At 40.5% G+C, this 26,236-nt stretch overlaps 4 protein-coding genes and 1 pseudogene across 6 annotated transcripts; 2 read left to right on the top strand and 3 right to left on the bottom strand.

The window, feature by feature from the left end:
• Positions 1–4,716: 4,716 nt before the first annotated feature.
• LOC106433048 (protein PHYTOCHROME-DEPENDENT LATE-FLOWERING-like) lies at positions 4,717–11,300 on the bottom strand. 3 transcript variants are annotated; one of them, XM_048748571.1, is made up of 13 exons: positions 11,088–11,300; positions 10,861–11,009; positions 10,721–10,763; positions 10,589–10,653; positions 10,372–10,464; positions 9,886–9,966; positions 9,261–9,398; positions 9,081–9,179; positions 7,670–8,994; positions 7,160–7,377; positions 6,930–7,078; positions 6,595–6,633; positions 4,717–6,508 (listed from the first exon to the last, which is right to left on the bottom strand). In XM_048748571.1, exons 2-13 carry the CDS (start codon positions 10,978–10,980, stop codon positions 4,985–4,987), a joined length of 3,894 nt encoding a protein of 1,297 aa, XP_048604528.1. In that variant the 5' UTR covers positions 10,981–11,009; positions 11,088–11,300; the 3' UTR covers positions 4,717–4,984. The 3 variants fall into 3 exon arrangements, with proteins under 3 accessions (XP_048604528.1, XP_048604530.1, XP_048604529.1); XM_048748573.1 differs by having other exon boundaries at positions 10,387–10,464; XM_048748572.1 differs by having other exon boundaries at positions 10,861–11,002; positions 11,088–11,294.
• A 148-nt stretch (positions 11,301–11,448) lies between these two features.
• Positions 11,449–13,338, top strand: LOC106433052 (40S ribosomal protein SA-like). Its single transcript, XM_013873897.3, has 5 exons — positions 11,449–11,712; positions 12,169–12,431; positions 12,511–12,708; positions 12,791–13,001; positions 13,095–13,338. The coding sequence occupies exons 1-5, from the start codon at positions 11,568–11,570 to the stop codon at positions 13,166–13,168; spliced, it is 891 nt and encodes a 296-aa protein (XP_013729351.1). The 5' UTR covers positions 11,449–11,567; the 3' UTR covers positions 13,169–13,338.
• A 144-nt stretch (positions 13,339–13,482) lies between these two features.
• On the top strand, positions 13,483–15,983 carry LOC125582079 (annotated as a pseudogene).
• A 7,083-nt stretch (positions 15,984–23,066) lies between these two features.
• On the bottom strand, positions 23,067–25,409 carry LOC106433050 (translation initiation factor eIF-2B subunit alpha). The gene is made up of 5 exons (XM_013873894.3): positions 24,927–25,409; positions 24,146–24,298; positions 23,926–24,067; positions 23,608–23,849; positions 23,067–23,537 (listed from the first exon to the last, which is right to left on the bottom strand). The coding sequence occupies exons 1-5, from the start codon at positions 25,392–25,394 to the stop codon at positions 23,331–23,333; spliced, it is 1,212 nt and encodes a 403-aa protein (XP_013729348.2). The 5' UTR covers positions 25,395–25,409; the 3' UTR covers positions 23,067–23,330.
• Positions 25,410–25,570: 161 nt separating this feature from the next.
• On the bottom strand, positions 25,571–26,236 carry LOC106433043 (glutathione S-transferase T3-like). The gene has a single exon (XM_013873888.2). The coding sequence runs from the start codon at positions 26,234–26,236 to the stop codon at positions 25,571–25,573; it is 666 nt and encodes a 221-aa protein (XP_013729342.1).

The following is a 26,236-nucleotide window of genomic DNA, read 5'->3' as shown; positions in this document are numbered from 1 at the left end:
GATCTTTTGAACTTTTAGATCACATTCTTGAGTTCGAGGATCTTGCCAAGATATGGATGTTTGATTCCATGAAATTTGTTTTACCATTTTACTGCTATCTCCCCATAATGTTGGAAGTTCGGATTCATTGAAATGACAATCCGCGTATCTGGCCTTAAATAAATCACCCGTAGTTGGCTCAATATACTTTATAATGGTGGGAGAATCAAATCCAACATATATCCCCATCCTCCTTTGAGGTCCCATATTTGTTCTCTATGGTGGAGCAATTGGAACATAAACGGCACAGCCGAATGTCTTAACATGGGAAATGGCTGGCTCAAGACACGTAGGCAATTGTGATGGGGAATACTTATGTTCACTAGATGGCCTGATGCGTATGAGCTCGGCTGCGTGAAGGACGGCGTGTCCCCATGCAGAAACCAACAGCTTTGATTTCATAAGCAACGGTCTAGCAATGAGCTGTATGCGTTTTATAAATGATTCGGCTAAGCCGTTATGTGTATGTACATGTGCCACAGAGTGTTCCACAGTTACCCCCATGGACATACAGTAATCATTAAACGCTTGGAAAGTAAACTCACCAGCATTGTCAAGACGTATAGTTTTCAAAGGAAAATCTGGAAAATAAGCTCGTAATCGAATTATCTGAGCAAGTAACCTGGCAAATGCCAAGTTTCTGGTCGAGAGGAGACAGACATGCGACCATCTAGTGGACGCATCTATGAGGACCATGAAATATCGAAATGTCCCAGTAGGTGGGTGAATTGGTCCATAGATGTCTCCTTGAATTCTTTCCAGAAAGTATATCATTTCCTTAGTGACTTTAACTGGTGATGGCCTAGAAATGAGTTTCCCTTGGGAACAAGCAACACACGATAGGTGCTTAGGGATAATTCGTTTCTCTTTAAGGATATGGCCGTTAGTGTTCAGGATCAGTTTACGCATCATGGTCGAACCGGGATGACCAAGCCGGTCGTGCCATAAAGTGAAGTTGTCGATTGCCTCTTTATTAAAAGTGGCATTGGCCTCGATCATACTGACTTTAGCATGGTAAAGACCAGTAGATAGTGCGGGTATGGATTCTAAAACTTTCTTATTGCCATGGACAATTTCAATGATCTGAAGAGATTCTTTGTTTCCTTCGCCTGTGGTTTCAATATGAAAGTCATTCATTCGAATGTCTTTAAAGCTTAATAGAGTTCTCTTAGATTTGGGTGAATACAAGGCATCTGATATCTCAAGATGTGTACCCATAGGCAACAGGATGTTGGCCTGGCCGTGACCCTCTATGAGATTAGCTATACCCGCAATGGTGGAGATGTTGGCGTTTTTCAGAGTTAGGTTTATGAAGTATCTCTTGTCTTTTAAGATCGTGTGGCTTGACTCACTATCCACAACGAGTACATCCTTGTTCTCGTTCATTTCTAAAACAAGATTCAAAAGGATGTTACTTAGAGACTTCATATATAAAAACCATTCATTTATTATTAAGTTTTAAGTTCAAAGGAATGACAACATAGAAATGAAAAACACCAAATCAAAGAACACCAAAATTTAGATTACAAATGTCGAAATCAATCTTCAGTCTTTAAGACAATCTGAAGTTTCATAGTCCATAGGATCGTCTTTTTCATGATGTTCATCATCTTGATAGGTCATATGGGCTTCTGGATTCTTCCCTTTCAAACTCTCTTGATAGAGGTCAACTAGATGCTTGGGAGTCCTACAATTCTTAGCCCAATGATTACTCATTCCACACCTATGGCACACGGATTTATCTGATTTGGTCGAGTGTTGGGGTTTGAATGAAGATCCACGGCCGCGACCATGACCTCTTCCAAATGAGCCACGGTCACGCCCATGGTCTCTACCATGTTGATTCCCTCGCCCGCGGCCAAAGGAGCTTCGGCCACGTCCACGTCCGTTCCACTTTCCTCAACCACGGCCATGATGGCCTTTTCCTTGGACGTGGTTGGACTCTTTATTGTCCTCTGTCGTGTGTACTTCAGGTAGTGGAGCTGATCCAAGAGGTCTCATCTGACTGTTTCTCATCAATAATTCATTGTTCTGCTCAGCGAGCAAGAGACAAGAAATAAGATTAGCATAGGTCTTGAAACCTTTCTCACGGTATTGTTGTTGTAACATTACATTGCTTGCATGGAAAGAGGAAAATATTTTCTCAAGCATATCCTGATCCGTAATACTTTCACCACACAGTTTCAATTTAGAAACAATCTTAAACAGTGCAGAGTTATACTCGTCCACAGACTTATAGTCTTGGATCCTGAGATTCGTCTAATCAAACCGAGCTTTTGGTAAGATCACCGTTCTCTGGTGATCATATCTCGATTTGAATTCTGTCCAAAGATCTAGTGGATTCTTAATGGTTAGATACTGAACCTTGAGACTCTTAGCTAGATGATGACGAATGATCAAGATGGCTCTGTATCGATCTTTCTCATTAGCATTATTGTTCTTGGTGATACATTCACCGAGTCCCTTGGATTTCAGGATGATCTTAGCATCAAGCGCCCACTGAAGGTAATTATCTCTAGAGAGATTTAGGGCAGCAAAATCAAGGTTGTTGATTTTCGACATCTGAAATCATAGATTAATATTTTTTTAGGTCTTTTAGGAATAGTTTCAATGTTTTAAACGAACAGGTTTTAAGTTTAAACAATCAATCAAGTCTCACAGCCAAGATCTATGCCTTACGCCCAAGTTAAGCCACACGGCAATGGATGCAATCGGTTCAATCTTATACATTTAGTTTATCATGTAATTGCAATCCTAACATATATTGTTTCTATCAGTTCATACGATGCAATCAATACAAACAAAACTCCCAGCCAAGCAAAAGAACAAGCCACAAGGCTACTTGATTTTAATTCAATACCATTCCTAGAATAATGTTCTAAGTGTAATTTGCAATCAATCAATTGTGATCAATTAGGGTATGAATGCAACAAGGCCACACGGCCACGAGGTATGATCTAGAACAATTAACCTAGCATGTAGTTTCAGATTCGATTTTAAAACAATCTAGACTAGGTTATTAGGGTTTCAGTCTAAACAAGCCAAACAATCATAATTTATTCAGATTCGAGTTTAAACAATCTTTAGAAACAGTTCTAGGGGATCAAATCAATCAATCAATATTCAAATTTAAACAATCAAAACCAATTCTTTCAAATTAGGGTTTTAGGGTTTCGATTTGATCTTAGATCAAAGGGGTTTGATTTGAGATTCAAAACCATTAAAGCTTTGATTTTAATTAATCAATATATCAATCTCGATTTTAGGGTTTGGGATCAAACTTTTAGAGCTTCGATTTACTCATTAGGGTTTGATCTATTATCCTATGGCTTTTATCATAAAGATTATATTTTATGGTTTCATTCTTTATCAATCAACCCAATTCGATTCATATGTTCTTAGAATTCGAATTACCTTTAGCTTAGTTGTTTGATGAACCGGACCACCAAAGAATGAACCTCGAGCTGGACAGGAACGGGACGCGATCTGGCTGCTTCCTATTGAGTCGCGAACGGTATTGAGGCTGAGGTTGCGAGCGGCTGATCGGAGCGGCTCTGATGCGAACGGGACGCTTACTGTTCGGGATCGCGAGCTGTCCTGGTCAAGAGCTGAGGCTGAGTTCGTCTATGATCAGGAACGCCTTGGGGTTGGAGCTGATCGGATGAAGCTGAGACGGGAACGCTTGTAGGAACAAGAGACACGATCGGTTTAGGGTTAGACGCGATCGGATTAGGGTTCTTAGAATCGCCAGCTTAGGGTTAGGGTTTTTAGGGTTTATCGATTTTGGTTTTGGCTCAGGGTGTTTTAGAGTTTCGTGCTGATAACGTGTTATAAAACTTAGGGTTGGAATCAGTAAGTTCTTATTTCTTTAATTATAATGTGTGCCCTTTATATAGAGAATTACAAGATATATAAAAGGAAAAATTACAAATCATAAACACAAAAAGAAAAAGGAAAACACAAGGTAGCCGCCTCTCTCTTTTTGGCCGACTCTCTCCTCTCTCTCTCTCCTGCGGATTGGGCTTCTAATGGATCGGACCGATTATCGACATTCATCACATGATTTACAGCAGGATATGCTTTAAATCTATTATACAAGAGAAGTCTCGTTTATACAAGAGGAGAAGTTTGGTTGTTAAGTTTAATGAAGTTTATTAATTGCTTCCGACATGCTAATGATTGAGAAGTCAGTCGGTGTGTCCTTTCCGCAAACTTCATGGGGATTTCTACTTCTGTCTTGTTCGTTACATCTCTTCTGCTATATTTATGTCTATATCAGGTTGGTCTCTTTTTCTCAATAATTAGAAAGTGGACTGGGCCTAAATCTGATTAGTCGGCAAATATTTCATTCACTGAGTATGTTAACCAGTTTTAAACATAACATTACCCCTTAGTGGGCTAAACTAAACTATACTTGCTTACAATCAGTTTTGCTCAATTTTCCTTTGGGACTGTAGTCTTTGTTACCGGGTCTCTAAGTTGTGAGTATGATTTCATGATAAAATGTTAAAACTTCCAGCCATCGCATGACGTCTTATCAGCCTATTACTGTATAGGGAAATCATCTGAACAGTTAGTGCTACAAGAACATCAGAAGAATGTCACGGTTTAGACCATTGTGTCAAGCCTTGTGAATGGGTGATACATTGTATGAAAATCCAATAGTTAGAAGATAAATGAACCAAAAAAAGTTTTACAAATCTAGCATCAACAAAATCTCCAGATAGCATTACATATCAACAACCTAATAATAGCGGCTAGCATTTTCACTTGCAAAGCACAAAGGATTGTTTACTTTCTCTACAAGCACAAGCTTAATTAATTTATGTACACGCAAAACTTAAAACTGTGACACAAAAAACTTCAAATGCTTTGCCAGGTTCAATTACAACCCATGTTTTGAAGATAAAAGGGCTTTTCTTAAACTAATCATTATGTTTCTTGATTAGGGATTATTAGTACTAGCAGAGTTGTTCTTGGGACCTTGAAGCTCCATTGGGGAATTGGCGATGCTACCAACAGATCCATGTGTCTGAGAACTTAGCTGTGGACTTGCTGGACAAGCCTCCAGGTTGCTTGTGCTCATGGGGTGCATCGTACCCGAGCTTATCTGAGGACTCATAGGGGTTCTTTGACTCATTTGTTGCGGACTCATTGGAGTTCTTTGGTTCATTTGCTGGGGACTCATCGGAGTTCTCTGGCTCATTTGCTGGGGACTGGACTGTTGCAGCTGCTGCTGTGTAATTCCAGCTGATGGCGAACTTACTTGGGGTGGTGATAGCACAGACTGAAGAGGCGAGGCTGTTGCCTGTTGCTGCTGTTGCTGTTGTTGCTGAGGCAGCTCAAGTTGTTGTAGCTGCTGAGACTGAGCTTGCTGCTGAGACATAGGTTGCTGTAGCTGTTGCTGATGCTGCAACTGTTGCTGTTGGGGTTGCTGTTGATTCATGTAAGGATTCATTCCAGGCATCAGCTTAGGTGGGCCCATGTTACCCATAGCTCGCTGCAGGTTAGCTCGGTTTAATGTATTCGGATCCATCATAGATAGACCAGCAGAGCTGGGGTGCATCTGCCTGGCACCTGACACGCCACTCATCCCGGCTTGGGGAGCACCCATTACACCTCCTCGGTTCGCCAACCTAAGATTTGTAAACACATGTGGTGTTAAAGCACCAGATCGGAGTTGCTGGCTTATAACATTCAAATTTGACGCTGGATGATTCATTGGGTTCTGCCCCATGTTATTGATGCCAGGAAGAGACATTGACGATGTGATTCCGGTTCCTCCAAGCCCTCTTCCCGCCATATTCATTTGGTTGCCAAAAGCCCCAAGCGCAGCAATACTGTTGCCCATGCTTCCCATTCCCATATTCATGGCTACACCTGACCCCTGCTGCCCCATCATCATCTTCCTCTGAATCGCCGCGTGGTGCTGTAACATCTGCAGTTGATGAGGCGAATGGTTGTTGGTCATCTGACCACCCAGCGGCATGCCAGAGCTCTGGCTCATCGAGTTGATCGCTGATAGAGGATTTGTAGGCAACATCATAGATGCCGCTCTCTGCATTTGTGGATGCTGCTGCTGTGTAAACATGGACTGTTGATTTCTCTGTTGTAGCTGTGATAGCGGCGACTGTTGTGGGTCATGCTGTTGTGGTTGCATAGGCATGGAGACACCAGACAACAGTCCTTGAGACATTTGCAAGGCCTGAGAATTTGTCGGAGGAAGCATCCTTGCATTTGCAAGAACATTCTGGGTTGAGTTCATAGGTGCACTTCCAGCATTCCCTTGTTTCGATGCCTCATTGGGCGCTTGTCCAGCAACTGCATCCCCATACTGTTGCATTTCATTTGCAGAGTTGCCTCTTGGAACACCACCCGCAGAATTCTGTTGACTGCTGCTTAGACCAGCATCCCCGCGACTTGGCTTCTCCTGAATATGTTCATCTATGCGGTATCCTTCACGGACCATCTGCATAGGCATATATATCAATCTGTAAGTAGCTTTCCTCTTCGAACCAAGATCTTGACATAATCGATTCAGGATTCGAGAATTACCAGTGATTTAAATTGAGCAGCAAGTAGATCGGCGATGTGCTGTAACAAAGTGAGGAAAAATAAAGAAGTCGGCATAAGAGAAGAATTAATCATCCTTTGTCTACCCCCTTTTGATTATGGAAGATAAGTAGAAACAAACAGAAGCAACTAACAAGAGAGATGCATCCATAAACCAACCATGTTCAAAATTACACAAAGCGTTCAATGACCCAACAACCAATAAACAATGATGAATGTAATGTCAGCATTACATTTATTGTTAGTGCATGCAAGTTGAAGATATACTGCTGATCGGGAAAAAAATGCAGTGGGTGTCAAGTTTCCAGTGAACTTACAGTATTGGGCAATGCTAACATATGATCTTCAGCCGGAAAACCATCACCATCATCTATTTCCCCTTGATACCATGCTACTGTCCCGTCGATGGGCTTCTCTGACATCACCAGTCTTGTTACTATTTTAGGGACGGCGGCAGGCACATTACCTGAAAAGATGGAGTCGAGAGTCAATAAAAAAAAGAAAAAAGTATCAATCGCCAGGTATCTGGTTAGAGCAGAAAACCGACCTTGCATCACACGCTCCATCCGAAGGAAGTTTATGACTCTTGTCTTGCATGTATTCATGCTGCCACCAAGAATAGATTTTGACAAGGCTTTCTCTTCGTCTTTGAAGTCCTCGTTGTTAGACAAGCCCGAAAAACAAACCATCAGACGCTGAGGAACGTAAGAGCGAGGTCTTCGCGAGTACTCATCCACCTTATGCTTTTTGCAGTTTAGTTGGTACCTAGAAATAGACAAAAAAAAGTTCATAACATACGGCATTAAAAACTTGTTCATTCAGTAACAGTTCTTAATTTATATGGATGTATGTAATGAGATAAGGATGGTGGGACAATGCCGACAATGGTCTAATGTAAAGCCAAAATCAGAAGGAAAAGTATGATTATAAAAGGCTATTATTTCTATTACTTGTTTCTCAATCATAGCTGGCATATAGTTCAAAGCAAACCACTAGCCACATGAAGAAGAATTTAATGGGTATAACCTCAACAAAACAGGTTTTATAAGATTCATACCTTGCAGCAACTCGTTCAATCTTTGAGAATCTGTCGAGGATTGCGTGATCGCCAGTAGTTTGGTTTCCCACTGGAGGACCAACAGCATTGGCACTCACAGTATTGACACTAACAGGAGAACCAACAGTGTTTATAGCTTGTGTCATAGGATGAGAATTTGTCCTCCGTTTTGCAACCATTTGGTGTTGCCTTTGCTGCATAGCATCATTAGGACTAGAACCCACTGACTGAGTAGCACCAATAGCAGGAATAGAAGTAACAGCCTTGTCCTTTTGAGCTGCTGCAACTGCTCCATAGTGGTTTCCCATTGAACCACCAGAAAACTCACCAGACTTCGATGAAAGTGGCGACTGTGGCTGAGCGCCTGCTGATAAACGAGGACTTTGAGCCGATATCCTTCTACTGAACTGTTCTTCTTTTCTCAGATCTTTTTCAATCTTCTGGCCTGGGTTCACGTTCCAGGATGCTTGAGAGAAATTCGATCTTAACAATCCATTATGGGGCATCCTTGACTGCATACGCGGATCCACATTATTTGCATCGCTTCCCACCCCAGGCATATCATTTCTGATACTTCCATCAATTTTACTCTCAAATGGCTCCTCTTTCGAAGTGTAACGCATTGTCCCCTGTTGTGAAGCTGGAAACTGCATGGGACCACCTTCCTGATTCATTACTCCTTCAATTTGCTGTGGTGAAAACCTCTGAAGACTTGGATTTGGATATTGACTACTTCTGCCTAGTATATCTTGTTGTAGAACCGCATTTTTCCAATTTGTATCGGTTCCCTGAATGCCATCCATGCGTTGCCCCGGCTGTTGCTGTGGAACCCCATGAGGACCCATGTGTGAAACCCTTGTCCGCTTATTCGAACCAGGCATAGAAGACTCTTGCGCTTCTTGACTTTGTCTCTTTCTTTGGAAAGATGCACCTGGGTTCATACTATCAGAGCCATAAGGCAACATTGCATCTAAACCTCCAGAGACACTAGCAGAATTTGATCCTTGATCTTGCACGTTTCTAATATGTCCAGTTCCCAGGTACCTTTGTTGCTGAGGTGCTACCAAAGGCAGTGAGGAAGTTGACGCATCTTGCAAGGTCTGATTTCTTAATCCCACCAGCATATTAGTACCCGGATTTTGAATAGCCTGGTTGTTATGGGTTTGATGCATTAACAAATGTCCGGGCATATTTACACGCTCTGAACTTTCCGGAAGCCGATCAATGCAAACCTTTTTCCCATGACTCTTGTTCAGAAACATGACAGTCGCTTCTGTCATTTGCATCAGTCTCTTTCTCCGCAAAGTAGAAAGAGACAAATCAAGCTATGGAGCATAAACAAAACCTTTTTAGACATTATAAAAGCAAATGATAAGGGAAAGCACACGTAGAAATTTTAATGAGCTATTACCTTGGCGGTCTCAGGTTTTTTACTCAGCCTATCAAGTCTGGGTACAGGATCCAAACAAAGTTCAGGTTGTATGGCTTTTAATATTCTTGATTCCACTTCCTACAGTTAATGAAAGGATTAGTACAGAATAGTTTCAGTGCTCAGATATTCGACTTGTAATCCAAGAGTGACCGTGGTTACCATGAGATCACCATATGTCCATGAGCTGTCCGACATTGATGGAATATCTTTTACCACATTTTCAAGTGACATCTTAAGGCGTACTTTATTTATCACAGGAGAGGCTTGCTCTGGGGTACGTTTCCGATAGTCATGCACCTACAATATCATGTACCCAAATGTTTTTTTTTTAAAACATAATTTTATGTAAGATGACACTTCAGCAATGGAACAGAGATATGATAAAACTCATTTTATGTTTTCTTCTGATTCCAATTACTCCAGCGTGTTTCCAAAGCTCATATTAAACATAATAGGAGCAATCAACAGACAATCAAATAGCTGATCTGCCTCGAAAGGAAAAAAGAAGAAGGAAAGAATGAGTTTGGAAGTCAAACTCGCATGCACTTATAAATTTCTAGGCCTAACGTTCACTACAAAAAAAATATTTTATTTTATTTTTATCTCGATTAGTCAGAGATTAATAAAAGCCTTAGGAACCATGGTGATTGCAATTAATTTTAAACCTCAGGAAAAATTTCTTAGTTTTTGGGACGAAAATTTGGGACTTCTAATATACTTGGACTAGATGGCAGGCCAGGGAAGGCTTAGGTTCTATCCAAATAAATGACTGAAGATAACTCACCTCACATATGACTGCTCCATCCACAAATTTGCAAGGTATATCTTCCAAAATGTCAGTAGGAAGTCTGCCAGCCTCAATAGCCTATAAAAAGCAACCAGAGGAAGTAAAAACACTTACCCAGTAGAATGAGAACTTGAAAATGTATTTAACGAGAGCAAGTAGGGCGGCGAGATCAAAGTAGAGAAAATAAACATCAACCTCACTTATTCTAATTTACTACAGAAATTAGCATTCAGTGGCATAACATACCAACTGTTAGTGTTACAACTCCAAAATAAATTTTTGGAAACCGACGGGGCCATAATAGAGACTTGAGAAACTTTTGGAGCAAAACCTCAGCTCAACACTAAGAATACAGATCTAGTGGCTCCATTCAACAATAAAAATACAAAAAATATTATTTTCAAAAGTACTTTGAAGTCATTCACCGAAAGAGTAAGCAAGATTTTCGAATCAGGTAAAAATAATACTCTTCTTAATTCATACATGTGAAATACTTACTGAAAGTAGAGTCTCTGCTGCCCTACCATACGGATGTAAGGCCTTTGGAGCATCTCGAAAAGATGTCTGTTGCGCAACCTGGTTCTCAGAAACCAACAAAATTGTTAGATCGCTCGCTTATGTAACCATAAGAAAGGATATAAACTCAAATGCAAGAAACCACAAGAATAAAAAAAAACTGACATAGACTCTCAGCGCATACCTCAGAGGGGTTTCCTATAGAGTACCCATTGGGATAAAGGCTCAATACGAAGGAAACTTCATGATCTGCAAAGAGAAAGAAAATGCACTCAATTCAACAAAGCTCACAGGAGACTTATGCTTAGATGCTAACCTGGAGATATATCAGGCAAAGATGGCTGCACAGCATCAATGGCCTGAAGCAAGAATAAAAAAAAAAAAAAAAAAAAAGAAGAAAGAATAAAATTTACCTCAAGCGCTCAAAATTTAGAAACTTTTCTCAGTAGAAAGTACCTTTGATTTGCCTGATAGAATCGGATTCAGAGGCCCTGGAGAGTCAGGAGCAGGCGTTTCAGTAGAAACCCTCTGCCGGAACTTTCTACCGATCTTCGAAATCTTAAACGTGACACCCATGGATCAAGCTCAACCCGTCCGTCTGAGTGCTGCCAAAAAAGAACTATGAGAGACCCAGAATTGAAGAAACGTAGGAAACATTTCGCATCGGAGTGTGAAATTGAAACCTTATGAGCTCGTTCCGGAGAAGATCGGAAAACAACTCGATCGGAGAGAAAGGGAGAGGAATCGAAGACCTACAGGTCGGCGAATTCAGAAACGGCGATGGACTTTCAAGCACAGTAGAGGAGATCGGAAGAGAAAGGGTAGAGAAATCATTAGGGTTCTAACAACGTCTGCAGGAAGAAAACAAAAATAAAAAAACGAAGTCTGATATAGGGAGATCTTTTGCTGACAAGTTTATTATGCACACTTGGAGTTCGGTTTAACCGGAAACTGAACCAGTAATTTTTGGTTAAGTTCGTTTTAATTAATTCCCGGTTTGTGTTAATTAAAGGTCGAGGGTAAAATGGGCTTTTAACGCATTAGGGTTTTGGTTGAGATATATTGGTGTCTCCCTCCCTCGCGGCTCCCTATTGGCCTCTCTCTCGTGTGATTTGATTTATAAAACTGCAAAAGCTTATCTCGGCGGTTAGGTCTCTGAGAGAATGGCGACTAACGGATCTGCTACCACGGGACAGCTTTCCCAGAAGGAAGCTGACATCAAGATGATGTGTGCTGCTGAAGTTCACCTCGGAACCAAGAACTGTAACTACCAAATGGAACGTTACGTCTTCAAGAGACGCAACGACGGTAACACTCTCTCCTCTTCTAAATGTTCACTTTATGTCCTTGTATATAGATGATTCTGTGTTGGCATGCTCCATTTATGAGTCGTTTATTTCTTAACGTAGAGCTTACCCGCCACCATGGATCTAAAGTAGTAGCTATTTCTATCATCGTTTCTTGTAATATTAAGTCTATAAGATCAACAACAAAAGTTCTGTTCTTTTGTGTGTTTCTGTCTGTCTGTATGAAGTAACGAGTTGGACATTGGTTTCATTTCTTAAATAAGATTCTAAGCTTATGAATTGGAAAATTGTGTCTCAACGGAAGCTAGCCCTGTTTGACTTCTTCAACTGATGTTTTGTTTTAAAAAAAAAAATATTTTTGAAGTAATTTTCTTACTTCTGTTTGTTTTAATTTGCTATGAACTATTAAACATAGCTTTGCATTCTTAAACTTGATTTTTTTTTTCCCTCTTGTCAGGTATTTACATCTTTAACCTGGGAAAAACATGGGAGAAGCTGCAAATGGCTGCACGAGTTATTGTTGCTATTGAGAACCCACAGGATATCATTGTCCAGTCAGCTAGGCCCTATGGTCAGAGAGCTGTCCTCAAGTTCGCTCAGTACACTGGAGCCAACGCCATTGCTGGAAGGCACACTCCTGGTACCTTCACCAATCAGATGCAGACCTCGTTCAGCGAGCCCAGGCTGTTGATTCTTACCGATCCACGTACCGACCACCAGGTAAAATTCTTTTATGAAAAAATTGTATTAACTGATGGTGTTTGTCTGAACATGGATCTTGTGCGTATGTGTGTTGCAGCCCATCAAGGAAGGTGCTTTGGGAAACATTCCAATCATCGCCTTCTGTGACACTGACTCTCCCATGAGGTTTGTTGACATTGGTATCCCCGCCAACAACAAGGGAAAGCACAGCATTGGTTGTCTTTTCTGGCTTCTTGCTCGCATGGTCCTTCAGATGCGTGGAACCATCCGCCCTGCTCAGAAGTGGGATGTCATGGTAAGAGAATTAACATCTGTAATTTCATTTCTTCTGTTCTTGTTTGGTGTTTCACTTGTTTTATATGTTGTGTTGTACACAGGTTGACCTGTTCTTCTACAGGGAGCCTGAAGAGGCTAAGCCAGACGATGAGGATGAAGTTGCCCCTCAGGCGGAGTTTGGACTACCTGCTCCTGAGTATGGAGGTGGTGATCAGTGGACCACTGCTGCCATCCCTGATGCTGCATGGCCTGGAGAAGCCCAGGCACCAATCGCTGCTGCTCCTGCCGGTGCTTCATGGAACGAATCCGGTGGTGAGTAGTGACAGATACAACCTGAAACCATATTTTGGGTCTCTCTGGATGTTTATTTTCTTAATGGTTTGTTATTTTTGGTTTTCTTTCCAGCGGTTCCAGCAGCAGAAGGTGGATGGGACACGGCTGTGCCACCCACAAATGCTGCAGTTGGCGGTTGGGAGTAAAGTTGAGAAGCCTTTACAATGGTTATAGACGTTGTTTTTAGTTACTGTTGAGATTGAAGAGTTCTCAAACCGCAATTGTTTCTCTTTTTGCACTCTTTTCTTTCAAGACAAAAACACTTAGATTGGTTCTGTTTTGCGCTTTTTGTTTTGAATGAAATTTCTACTATATCTATCTCGTTGTCTTAATTCAGCTTCTGGTTCGTTTTATCAACATTTATAATTTATAATTTATTTAAAACATTGAAGCCGAGAAAAAGGGATTTAACCTTGCGGATCTATGATTTTCCATTGTTCCAGTAGCTATGGAGGGCAGAAACGGACTAGTTTAGGTGTTACTAGTTATGTCCTCCAAATGGTGTGATGGTAGATAGAGAGTTTACATGCTGTTTTTCCATTCCTTAAGATCATCACCTTGGAAGATGAGAGACTTCGAAGCTCTTTCCTTGGATGCTTTGGCTGCCGGCTATGGAAAACGAGAAATGAGCTCATCTAAAATGGCATGCAGTTTCTGCATGTGTAACAAATGAGAAGGCCGTGGAGCATATGGAATCATGAACAGCAAGCTCAGTGCGCCAGAAGGATCATGTGAATGTTCCTCTGCCCTAACCTTGGTTAACTAGTCTCCTCACACAGGTGATTGGTTGAGATGCAATGTTGTTGGGTCATGGAGAGATGTGCCACTCCCAAATCTAGAAACTGTCACTGACAAGAGAGAAGAACAACAGTTCAAGAGTAAAGACATTCGGTACACACAAGCAGAACGAGAACTCATTTGTACAAATAGAGCACCAAAGACTAGTTGTTAACCTCATACTGTAGGGTATGTCGTAGTTAGCTATGGCAATTAACTTTGAAACCACAAGTTGTCTTTAATACTGACTAATTGACCCAAGGTGTTCTCCACTGATCATTTTTCAAATCTAAATTGATCCATCAACCTTGCTTTTTTTTTGAGTGGTTAATTAATGGAGAACTTAACTGATATACTGAGCGAGGAAATTTAATTAAAACATAAATGAATTGAAATATGTGGATGAACCTTTCATTTGGACTCCCCTTTGTAATAAATGTTGATATGCATATATTCGATTGATTATATAGCATATGCATCATCTTTAATTAATTTTTTTTTTTTCTAAACAAACGGGCAAAATAGAATGTGGTAAGTATATCTCGTAAATCAGGGAAACTATATCACAAACTTAGATTAACAAAAAGCTAACTTTTGGTTTATATGAAAATATCCCATAATCAAGTTAAATTATTGAGACGTGCATTTAATATCACAAATAACATATACTCCCTCCGTTTCAAAATGTTACATATTTTAAACTTTTTACACATTTTAATAAAACACATTAAAAATCTAATAAGTGCAGTTAAGTTTTTTGAAGTTTACAATTAGTTAATAAAACATGCATTGAAAATGCAAAAATAGATCTTTTTGAAACAATTTTTTTCTCTAGAATATGTAACTTTACGAAATGGAGGAGTTATATGAAGTAGACTGAACTCCTCAAAGAAATTTTTTGATTTCATAATCATCTCTCATCATTCTTGTCGCAAAATATGCATGACGGAGAAGCCACACTGACAGCTTGCTTGCTTGCAACGGAATCAAAACCCATGAAAAACTTCAAGTTGACGGTGAAGCAACAGAAATAGAAAAAAATTGCAAAACCCTAAAACCATCAAAAGTCGACAGAAGATAGAGATCAAGGAGATCAAAAAGGAGAACCGAAGACAAGTAACATTTTCGAAACGCCGAACTGGTCTTTTCAAAAAGCGGCTGAACTAAGCGTCTTCTGCGCGCACTGATTGGTATAATAACGTTTTCACATTGCGATAGGGTCTACTCGTTTGGTAGCATGGACACACTAATCGAGAAGTACTTGCGTAAGGCTCCAGTGACACTAAGGTCACAATACAATAGTGATGATGTGGCAACCGGAGGAGGAGAGGAGAATGGTTCCATGTGTTGGGAGAAGGCGGTGGAGAGTGTACCGGAGGAAGATATGGAAGAGTACATTAAGGGATTGAGTGGTTTAAGGGATAATTTGTGGACGAGGATCTGTGAGTTGGGTGGTGATCCGACGGTGCAGATGAATGCGCTGGCGTTTCCAAGTCTGATGGCTCCGGTTGACTGGAAAATTATGGATGAAAATTTGACGATTAGGATCGATCAAGATGAAGCAGGTAACGGTGGATATGTGGACTTTGCGGTGATTCTGTTTCTGTCTCAAAACCGTAGGCAGTAAAGTGTTTTCCTTAATATATTTACACTTCGGTGTTATATATCTGTATGTTTATCTAAATTATTTACATTGGTTTAGCTAAACTAATTCATGGTTTTTTCACATTTAAGCTTTTAACATTGACTTATTATTTTATTCTATTACAAATATCTAGAAATGTTACATAAACAATTATACAATCGACAATTATAGTTGTCTTATGACGATTCATGTATAACGGTTCTACTTATAACATGCTCAATATCTCATGTAAACATTTCTCTTCACTAATTTGCATAATTGTATTATATATCGCTTTTTCTAGACTGAAAATTTGAATTTGTTGGTGTATTTATTGCTGAATTATTAGTCAAACTACTATACAAATTTGTTTTGATGGGCATTGAATCGATGTGGTTCTTATATATCTAGTACAAATTTATTAATCGTTATGAACAATGATTCTGAAATGTTGCCTTTAGTTTTCTTGTAAGTGCCACTATTAGATCAGAACATTAACTTTGAAAGGAATAAAGGTTAAAGTGGAAGCAAAATCCAAAAGTTATTGAAAAGATGTTAAAGCTTAAAGATAAGAGTTGAATAAGCTCATCACTAACTACAGAAAGAGAGAGAACACCAAGGTCAGTGAAGAGGAGTGTCAGTCTCGAGCCGACTTTTCTATTTCCACCTTTACCAGATCTTTACACAAACTATGGATGATGTGTCGTTTTGGTCGTGGGCTTAAAGAATATAAGTTGTCCCAAGACTAAGCCCGCAAGCTTATGAGCTCGTGCTGAGCTGGAAGAGAGGTTATTACGGTGGGTCCCGTTCGTAACAAACTTCGTCGTCCTTAATAAAGAAACAGAGGATTACAGAGAAGAGTCAGAGAACGTTAATTTGAGTTTACAGAGAGAGAGAGAGAGAGAGAGAGAGAGAAGATATCAAAGCGGAAATAGAAAGCCGATCGAGACTAGAGAGATCCAGTAGTGATCAGAGCTCTTGAGATCAAGGTGTTTTCTCCAGTTCATTCTGCATAGCCTCGTCGTCTGAGTTATCAGAGGCTGATAGAGAGTCATCTTCATCGCAATCACTTTGATAGTCTTCTCCAAACAACTCGCGGTATATTCTCTTGTAATACCTGCTTAAAACGATCAAGTGAGATCGATTATTATTGTATCAATCAGATCAATAGTGAAGGCATGAGAGTTTATTTCTCTCCCCAGTCAGTACGAAACGAAGACTGGGTAAACATTTCAAGTGTGTTCATTATTGCTTTAGATCGAACACTGACCAAATCGAATCAAGCGTAAACGAATTGAACTAGAAAGCTTAGATTCGATCGGAATTGAATCTCGGTTCTTAACAAGTGGTATCAGAGCCAGGTTGTCGGCTCTGGGATTTTGGATCTGATCTGTGGTGTTCTAGTTGTTTCCTGCGTGTGAGGTGTTGTGATTGTTGACAGATCGCAATGGAGTCAGATCGTACGAGATTCGAGATGGAGAAGTTCGATGGATCTGGTGATTTCGGGATGTGGAAGTTTAAGATGCTGATGCAACTTGAGCTTCAAGGTCTTGGTAACGTTATACACGAAGAAGTTATCATGGATACTAAGGTTGAAGAAGACTCGAGCTCTAAGACTGAAGAAGTGGCTAAGAAAGTTCCTCTTGCCAAGGAGAAGAATACTCGAGCTAGGAACTTGATATGTGCAAGCTTAACCAATATGGTTTTGTGAAAAGTCATGAAGGAAACAACAACTTTGGGAGTTTGGAAAGCTCTAGAAGGAGATTATCAAACGAAGACTCTACCTAACCGGATCTATTTGAAGCAAAGTTTTGCAAGTTATAAAATGGTGGAGAGTAAGAGTATTGAAGAAAATCTAGACACATTCCTAAAGCTGGTTGATGATCTTGCAAGCTTGAACATTCAGGTTTCCGATGAGGATCAAGCTATACAGATTCTTACGAGTCTTCCTCCACAATATGATTCTCATGTCCATACACTGAAGTATGGCAATGGAAAGGAGACATTAACAGTCAAAGAAGTGACTACGTCTGCTTATGCTAAAGAAGCCGAGTTGAAAGAGAAAGGCTTAACTGGGAGATCAAAATCAAACAGAGAAGGTCTGGTAGTTACTAGAGGAAGAAATGATAAACGTGGAAATAATGGAGGTTATGGAAATGGACGATCTAAGAGTAAAGATCACCGGTCAAAGTCAAGACCAAAGAACTCCGCAAAGGCCAAAGAATGCTAGATATATGGTAAAGAAGGACACTTCAAGCGTGATTGTCCAAACAGGAAAGACAAATCTTATGAGACAGCTAACGTTGCTCATGAGAAGGAACATCCTGTGATTTTTACTGCTAGCGTTCAAGAAACTAAAGAAGAGTGGGTCTTGGATTCAGGGTGTTCTTTTCATATCACTCCAAACAAGCACGTATTGTTTGATCTTGAAGAGTTGGAAGGAGGAAAAGTTCTTATGGGAAACAACACTACCAGTGAGGTCAAGGAATAGGAAAGCTCAAGATAGTAAACCCTGATCAGTCTACTGTGATCTTGACAGACGTCAGTTATATGCCTACTATGGGGAGAAATCTAATTTCCTATGGACAGCTAGAGAAGCATGGATGCAAATATGAAGGAAGTGGTTACAAGGTTACCTTCTTCAAACAAGGAAAGAAAGTTTTATCTGGTTGCTATAAAGATGGTTTATACTATCTTCAGGGAGTTGTTGTTAGTACTGAAGCTTCAGTAGCAAGAGCAGAAATAGATATGACAAATATCTGGCATTCAAGACTCGGGCATATGAGTTTAAAGAATATGAACTTGCTGGTTAAGAAGGGTTATCTTGATACAAAGGAAGTGCATACGTTAAGTTTTTGTGAAGAATGTGTTCTAGGGAAAGCTCATCGACAACCATTCCCTACCGCCAAACACAACTCAGAGTCCATTCTAGATTACGTTCACTCGGATCTTTGGGGATCACCTACAAATGAAGATAGTTTATCAGGTTGCAGATATTTCTTGACATTGATTGATGATTTCTCGAAGAAAATTGTGACAACCCGCCCCGTGGGAACTACCTGCCCCGTGGGCCCCAAGCTCACAGCGCTGCAGCGCACCGACCCCCAACCCCTCCATTATGAGTTTTTCTCTAACTCCATAATTAGGTTGTTGGTGAGCCTCGAACCCAAGACCTCACCCTTTAACAGCATTCCCATAGGACAAGCTGTCACCAATTGAACTGCAGATCAATTGGTGACACCTTGTCCTGTGGGAATGCTGTTAAAGGGTGAGGTCCTGGGTTCGAGGTTCACCAACAACCTAATTATGGAGTTAGAGAGAACTCATAATGGAGGGGTTGGGGTCGGTGCGCTGCAGCGCTGTGAGCCTGGGGCCCACGGGACAGGTAGTTCCCACGGGGCGGGTTGTCACAAAAATCTGGATAAGGTTCTTACGTACCAAAGATGAAGTATATGCGAATGTTGTTGAATGGAAAGCTCTAGTTGAGAATCAGACAGGCAAGAAGATTAAGTGTTTACGCATATATGTTGATGGACAAGTTGTGTAAAGAGTCTGGCATTAAGCGACACAAAACCTGTACCTATACCCCACAACAGAACAGTGTTGCAGAGAGAATGAATAGAACCATTGTAGATAAGATCAGGTGTATGCTTGCTGAATCAGGTTTGGAGAAGAAGTTTGGGCTGAAGCAGCTTCTACTGCAGTCTACTTAATCAACAGAACTCCTAGTTCGTCTATAGAGTTCAAGATACCAGAAAAAGTGTGGTCAGGAAGTAAAGTGAATTATAGCCATCTAAGAAGGTTTGGTTGTGTGACGTATGTGCATACAGTTCAAGACAAGATGAGTCCTAGAGCAGTGAGAGGTATTTTCATGGGTTATCCGCAAGACACAAAAGGTTATCGTGTGTGGCTTCTAGAAACAGGACAGTCAACAATCAGCAGAAACGTGGTGTTTGATGAAGACAAGCTTTATCAGAAATCGAAAGAAGAAAAACTGAAGGGTAAAAAGAAAGTTACGTTTAGTTCTGATTTGATTCAAGGACCTTCGAGCTCAGCTGAAGGTGGAGCTTCTTCATCATCCACAGAGTTTAGTGACAGTTCAGATTCTGAGTCTGAACAAGAGGTTGAGAAACATGAAGGTTCTTCATCTATTGAAAGTCTTGATGGATATCTTCTAGCACGTGACATAGTTAGAAGAACTTCCAAACTACCATCAATCTTTAAAAGTGGAGATTTTGTTGCTTATGCTTTAATTTGTGCTAAGGACATTGAAGTTACTGAGCCAAAGACTTACGCATAAGCTAGAATGAGCAAAGATTGGGATAAATGAATGCATCTATGGGAGATGAGAAGACTTCTTTGGATAAGAATGGTACGTGGGATGTTGTAGATCGACCTCAGAGACAGCGAGTAATTGGTTCCAAATGGGTTTATAAATACAATGAAGGAATCCCAGGGGTTGAAGATCCTAGATATAAATCTAGACTAGTTGCTAAAGGATTCACACAAGTGGAAGGTGTTGACTACAATGAGATCTTTGCTCCAATGGTTAAGCATGTATCCATTCGGATATTATTGTCGTTTGTTGTGAACTTTGACACTAAGCTAGAGCAAATGGATGTTAAGACAACGTTCTTACACAGAACTCTAGATGAAACTATCTACATGGAACAGCCAGAGGGATTCATAAAGAAGGGAGATGAGGAGAAGTTTGTCTGATGAAAAAGTGTCTTTATGGGTTGAAGCAGTCTCCTCGTCAATGGAATTTGAGGTTTGATGCTTTCATCAGAGATAAAAGTTTTACGAGGTGCATAAAGGATCCTTGTGTTTGTCTGAAAGGAAAAGGAGCTGAAGAAAGTATATATCTACTGCTTTATGTGGATGATATGCTTATCGCAGCTAAAGATAAGAAAAAAGTATCAAAGCTCAAGGATATTTTGAAGAAAGAATTTGAGATGAAGGAATTGGGACCAGCCACTCGGATACTAGGAATGGATATCACTAGAGACAGAGTAAAAGGAACTCTAAAGCTATCTCAAGAAAGGTACATTAAACAAGTTCTGAAGAGTTTTGGAATGGAAGAGAGCAAACCGGTGATAACACCAGTTGGAGCTCATTTCAAATTGAAGAGTCTGACACCAGAAGAGTGGGAAAACCAGAAACATTTAATGGATACAACTCCTTATGCAAGTGCAGTTGGGAGCTTGATGTATGCTATGATCGGAACTAGACCAGATTTGGGATTCACAGTTGGGCTAGTGAGCAGGTTTATGTCTAAGCCAAGTCGTGAGCATTGGGAGGCTGTTAAATGGGTTATGTGGTATCTTCAAGGAGCTTCAGAAGTTTGTCTACATTTCACTAAGAGTGATCAGTTTGAGGTGGAGGGCTTTTGTGATTATGATTATGCTACAGATCGTGATAAGAGAAGGTCAGTGACGGGCTATGTGTTTCAAGTTGGTGGTAATACCGTGAGATGGAGATCAGTACTGCAACATGTAGTAGCGCTTTCTACTACAGAGGCTGAGTACATGGCTTTATCTGAAGCTACTAGAGAGGGTTTGTGGTTGAGGGAATTTTGTTGTGAATTGGGGTTTAATTCTCAGTTCTTTAGGCTACATTGTGACTCACAAAGTGCAATATGTCTAGCTAAGAATGCAGTTCATCATGAGAGGACTAAACATGTCGCAAACAAAATTCATTTCATCAGAGACATAGTGGATTTCGGCCTAGTCAAGATTCACAAGATTCATACTACTCTAAATCCAGCTGATATGTTAACTAAAGGGTTACCTGGAAACGCGTTCGAGAAGTACCTCGAAACGTTGGGGTCACTGCCTGATCGTTCCAGAACGTACTTCGAGATGGTTCTGTTGTTTAAATCATCTCATCAGAGGAGTACATACATACACAGAGAGCAAAAGAGTTAGTATTTTGTTCCTGTATAAACAACAACCTAACTAACGAGTATGAAGAAGATGGGAGACTTACGTAGGGGTTACTGGCGTGTCTCCGAAAAGGTTCATGTGTTCGTTATGTGAAGACAAGTAACAGTGTCAGGTTCTTTGGCAATTTTCTCACAAGATTTGAGTAAATTGAAGAAGGTGGCTTACAGATTTCAAGAGGAGTATGTTGCTGTTGAGGTTCAACAAGATTCTCTGATAAGGTGTTTGTTTGATTCGGTTCGGTGGTACTTTGAGGAACAACTGGAGGATCTGGAAACTTAAAATTTTCAGGGAGAGTCAGAGTTGGAGATTGTGGCACATTAGGGTTGAAGATGAGAAGATCTGGACTGGGAAGTCGAGCTGGTTCAGGACTTGGGGATTTCAGTGGAGGAGGTAATGGTTCTTCGCTGGATCCGCATTGGCCAGTGGAGGTGTTGGAACTGTTTGATGGTGCTTTAGACATGATTCCGGGTTCTCGGAGCTACAGAGCTTTCGGCGGGATTCTTTGCATTTGACCTAAAACGTCAAGGTGGAGAATTGTGGATGCTGTGTCATTTTGGCCGTGGACTTAAAGAATATAAGTTGGCCCAAGACTAAGCCCGCAAGCTTATGAGCTCGTGCTGAGCTGGAAGAGAGGTTGTTACGATGGGTCCCGATTGTAACAACTTTCGTCATCCTTAATAAAGAAACAGAGGATCACAGAGAAGAGTCAGAGAGCATTAATCTGAGTTTACAGAGATTCGTTCAGAGAGAGAGAGAAGATATCAAAGCGGAAGGAGAAAGCCGATCGAGACTAGAGAGATCCAGTAGTGATTAGAGCTCTTGAGATCAAGGTGTTTTCTCCGGTTCACTATGTGTAGCCTCGTCGTCTGAGGTATCAGAGGCTGATAGAGAGTCATCTTCATCGCAGTCACTTTGATAGTCTTCTCCGAACAACTCGCGGTATATTCTCTTGTAATACCTGCGTAAAACGATCAAGTGAGATCGATTACGATCTGAGTGAAGGCATGAGAGTTTAGTTCTCTCCTCATTCAGTAGGAAACGAAGATTGGGTAAACATTTCAAATGTGTTCATTATTGCTTTAGATCGAACACTGACCAAATCGAATCAAGCGTAAACGAATTGAACTAGAAAGGTTAGATTCGATCGGAATTGAATCTCGGTTCTTAACAGAAACTCGATCAGTCTGTCCTTTAATTTGGTCTAAGGGTAAAGTTCTGATTGACTGGAAAATGATGGATGGAAATCTGATGGCTAGGAACGATCAAGGTCAAAACGGTAGACAACTGAAATGAAATGTTTTCTTTAATATATTTACACTTCAGTGTGTTATATATGTAAGTGTTATCTAAATTGGTTACATCCGTTCAGCTACATTAACTCATGGTTTTCATCTTTAAGATTGATACAAATGTGTTTTTGGGGAACACTGAATAGATATAAGTATGGTTCAAATTTATTAGTTATGAATTATGATACTGAAATGTTTTCTTAATTTTATTGGATGTGTGGAAACCATTTTAATTAATTTCAATGGTTTGATTGATAATTCATTAAAGTTTTTATATATCAATCTGATTTAATTTTTTGAAAAACAATATTACTAATAATTATGTAAATTAGAAATCATATATAAAATTTTGTAGTTTTTTTTTCCAATTCGAACCGTCAAACATAAAATTTTGATCTCTAGGTACAAATAAAACCCATCAAGCCTAGATCTTCATACAACAAATAGAATAATTTATTACAAACTACAAAAAAAGAACTCGTTGCATCACATGCCTGCCCCTTAAAGACCAAATAAGTGACACAAGAACGACCCAGGAACAAAAACAAATATGCCACATGTGTACCATTGTCAATCCAAAAACAAAAATAACGTTAATAGATCAAAACTTGAACTTTGAAAAGAACACAATCTAAGTGGAAGCAAAATAAAAAACTAATTAGGATGTTAAAACTTAGAGATAGAGTTGAATAAGCTCATCACTAACAACAGAGGGAGAGAGAACACCAAGGTCCGTGAAGAGTAGCGTTAAGTACTGAGGAGGAGTATAGTCTCGAGCCGACCTTTCTACTTCCACCTTTGCCGGAATCTTTACACCAAACTCGATCGGTCTCAGCGCCGGAGCCATGTCCTTTTGGTCTAACGGATAAAGCCTAGCAAACTGCAAATACGGAACAACAACTTCGTATCGTTAGTCATTAACTTGGATCTTTAAAAAGAGTTTTGGTTACCTTGTAACTCTCTGCGGCTACATAGACCGGTTTGTTCATGCTGTGAGCAACTAGTGCGATCTGGTAAGTACCCATCATGTTGATAATACCTCCACTTTCCACAACTCCATCTGCTCCCACAAACACCATGTCCACCTCGTCCATGCTATACGCCACAGCTGAATCAAGTAGCAGCTTCACCGGGATATCGAGCTTTGATAGCTCATTCGATAACAAAACACCTGTTCCATCCGGCCTTCCCTCTGTAATGTTTTCATTCAAAAAGGGTTCAGCAAGATGCTAATTAATGAGAACATTAGTAGGAACAAGAGAAGGCACCTGTGCAGAGAACTCGAAAGAGCTTGTTGTTTTGTGCAGCGGTCTTGAGTACTTCGAGAACAACTCTAGAGAGTCCATGAACCAATACGGTACAACCATCGAATATAAAGTCTTGACTAAGCATTGCGATTATCTTACGAGCCTGTGACAAAAGTGAACATTTTTTAGATCTTCTTCTATGTAGATGGATTTTCATGTAAGCGAGGGAGGACTCACAAACCTTGCAAGAGATTTCACCAAACTTCTCAGCACGTTCAAGGAGACGAGACTTAGCTGAATTGAAATCCTCGTATTCCAAAGCAGACGTTCTCGTCACGTATCTGATGAACAGATCGCATCCAGCAGTCAAGGAGATTGATGTTTTGTCCCATGACTGACATTACAACAAAACCTAAACAGAACGCACAAGTTAGTTTTCGTCACCAGAGAATGAATAGATGATAAAAGATATTAGATAGCATCTTTCCTACACTGAAGTCTTATGTTGCAAAGTTAGTTACAGTTTTGTCCCATGACTGAAACAGAACACACAAGTTATGTCCCTTTCCATCACTAGAGAATGAAGAGATGATAAAAGATTCAATCTTTTCTACACTGAAGTCTAAAATGGAAGTTAGTTACAGTTGTGTCCCATGACTGATAACAAAACCAAACCAAAACAGAACACACAAGTTTTGCCTTTTTTTCCATGAATAGATGATAAAAGATACAATCTATTCTACAGTGGTGTCTTAAGTTGCAAAGTTAGTTTCAGTCTTGTCCCATGACTGACAGCCAAACCAAAACAGAACACACAAAGTTTTGTCTTTTTTCCATTACCAGAGAACGAAGAGATGATGAAAGATACAATTTTTAGTACAGTGAGGTCTTAAGTTGGAAAGCTAGTTTCAGTTTTGTCCCAAGACTGACAACAACGCCGAAACAGAACATACAAGTTATCTTTTTTTTTTCCAATCACTAGAGCATGAGAATAGATGATAAAGATTCAATCTTTTCTTAACCTTGAGTGTATCAGAAGCCTTCTTAAGCTCAATCTCAAGCTCCATCATGGTGGTAGCCTCGCTTGCACGAATAACAGCAGCCATAGCTCGGATAGCTGCCACGGCTTCAGCCAAATCCGGCTGTTTTCTCCATCCGTTGAACTCATCGATCACATTAAACGACCTCTCAGCCCCGAGATCAGAGACTGATGAGTCAGGCTGCTCCACGGCGGCTTGAGCCTGGGCTAGCCAGTCGCTTGTGATGACGCCGTGATGCGCCGCTCGGGTTTGGTAGTAGGCGGAGATGGCGTCAGGGTTTTGAAAGGGGGTTTGAGTGGTGTCGGCCATGGGAGGTGAATTCGAGCTTCGGTCGAGGATAAACGACGCTGACCTTCGCCACATTGATTTTAGATTTTTTTTTCTTTTCAGTTGCTTTCTCGAGAAAATTCTTCGAAGATGAGTTTCCGTCGCTCTCTCGAGAAAATCCATGAGGCCCGTTAATAAGCCCAGTAAGCTCCTACTCAACCGCGAGGTCAGTGTGCGTGTAGCGGTCGTACGTAACGGTAATCTAACAGACCGCTAGACCCCTCAGAGCAAGTGCATCAATAGGACTTTTAGAATGGTCCTTAGAGTATTTAATTAGTTAATGTAGTTTAGGACTTTGGTTAAGAAATTTTGTTAAAATGTTGATTATGGGTGAGACTTTTGTTAAAATGTTGATTATGGGTGTCTAAAATGGCCAGCTTCGAGAACCTTTCCTTCTTCGCCAAATCCTCCATCTTGAGCTCATGGACGCTCTTAAAGTCCTCGACAGCCATCCCCTTCCTAGAATTCCTTCTTGCTTTCGCAGCTTTGATACCTTCGGGACGGGGTTCTTCCTCACCAACGTTACTGCTTGATGCTTGGGAACCAACCTCACCAGTCTTTCTCTTCTCACCGCCAGACTTTGGAGTGTTCAGGCTCAGCCACTTTTGTTCGTATCTCAGAAGACACCATGCATGGTCCAAGGTGAACTTGGAGCCGTGATCCGCAAAGTAGATCTCATGAGCTTTCTTCACTAAGTCGTTGTCATTCTGACCGCTACTTTGAAGCCTTTCCGCAGCTGCGTATGCTGCACAATACTTGTTTGTATCCCCATTGAGTTTATGCCATCTATGCTTACAATGCTCGACATCTCTCTTCTCATGATGAGCTGCTGAAAAGTAATCTCCTACGCGTTTCCAGAAATTCCGGCACTTCTGTTCAGTGCCGACAACAACATCTTTTGATGTGTTTAGCCAGGCACTGATCAGGACCTCGTCATCAACAGGATTCCATTTCTTTCTCACCAT

Source organism: Brassica napus, chromosome C2, assembly GCF_020379485.1.
Source record: "Brassica napus cultivar Da-Ae chromosome C2, Da-Ae, whole genome shotgun sequence".
Taxonomy (NCBI): domain Eukaryota; kingdom Viridiplantae; phylum Streptophyta; class Magnoliopsida; order Brassicales; family Brassicaceae; genus Brassica; species Brassica napus.
Note: the sequence above shows the minus strand (reverse complement) of the source record. Positions and strands in the feature narration are given on the sequence as shown.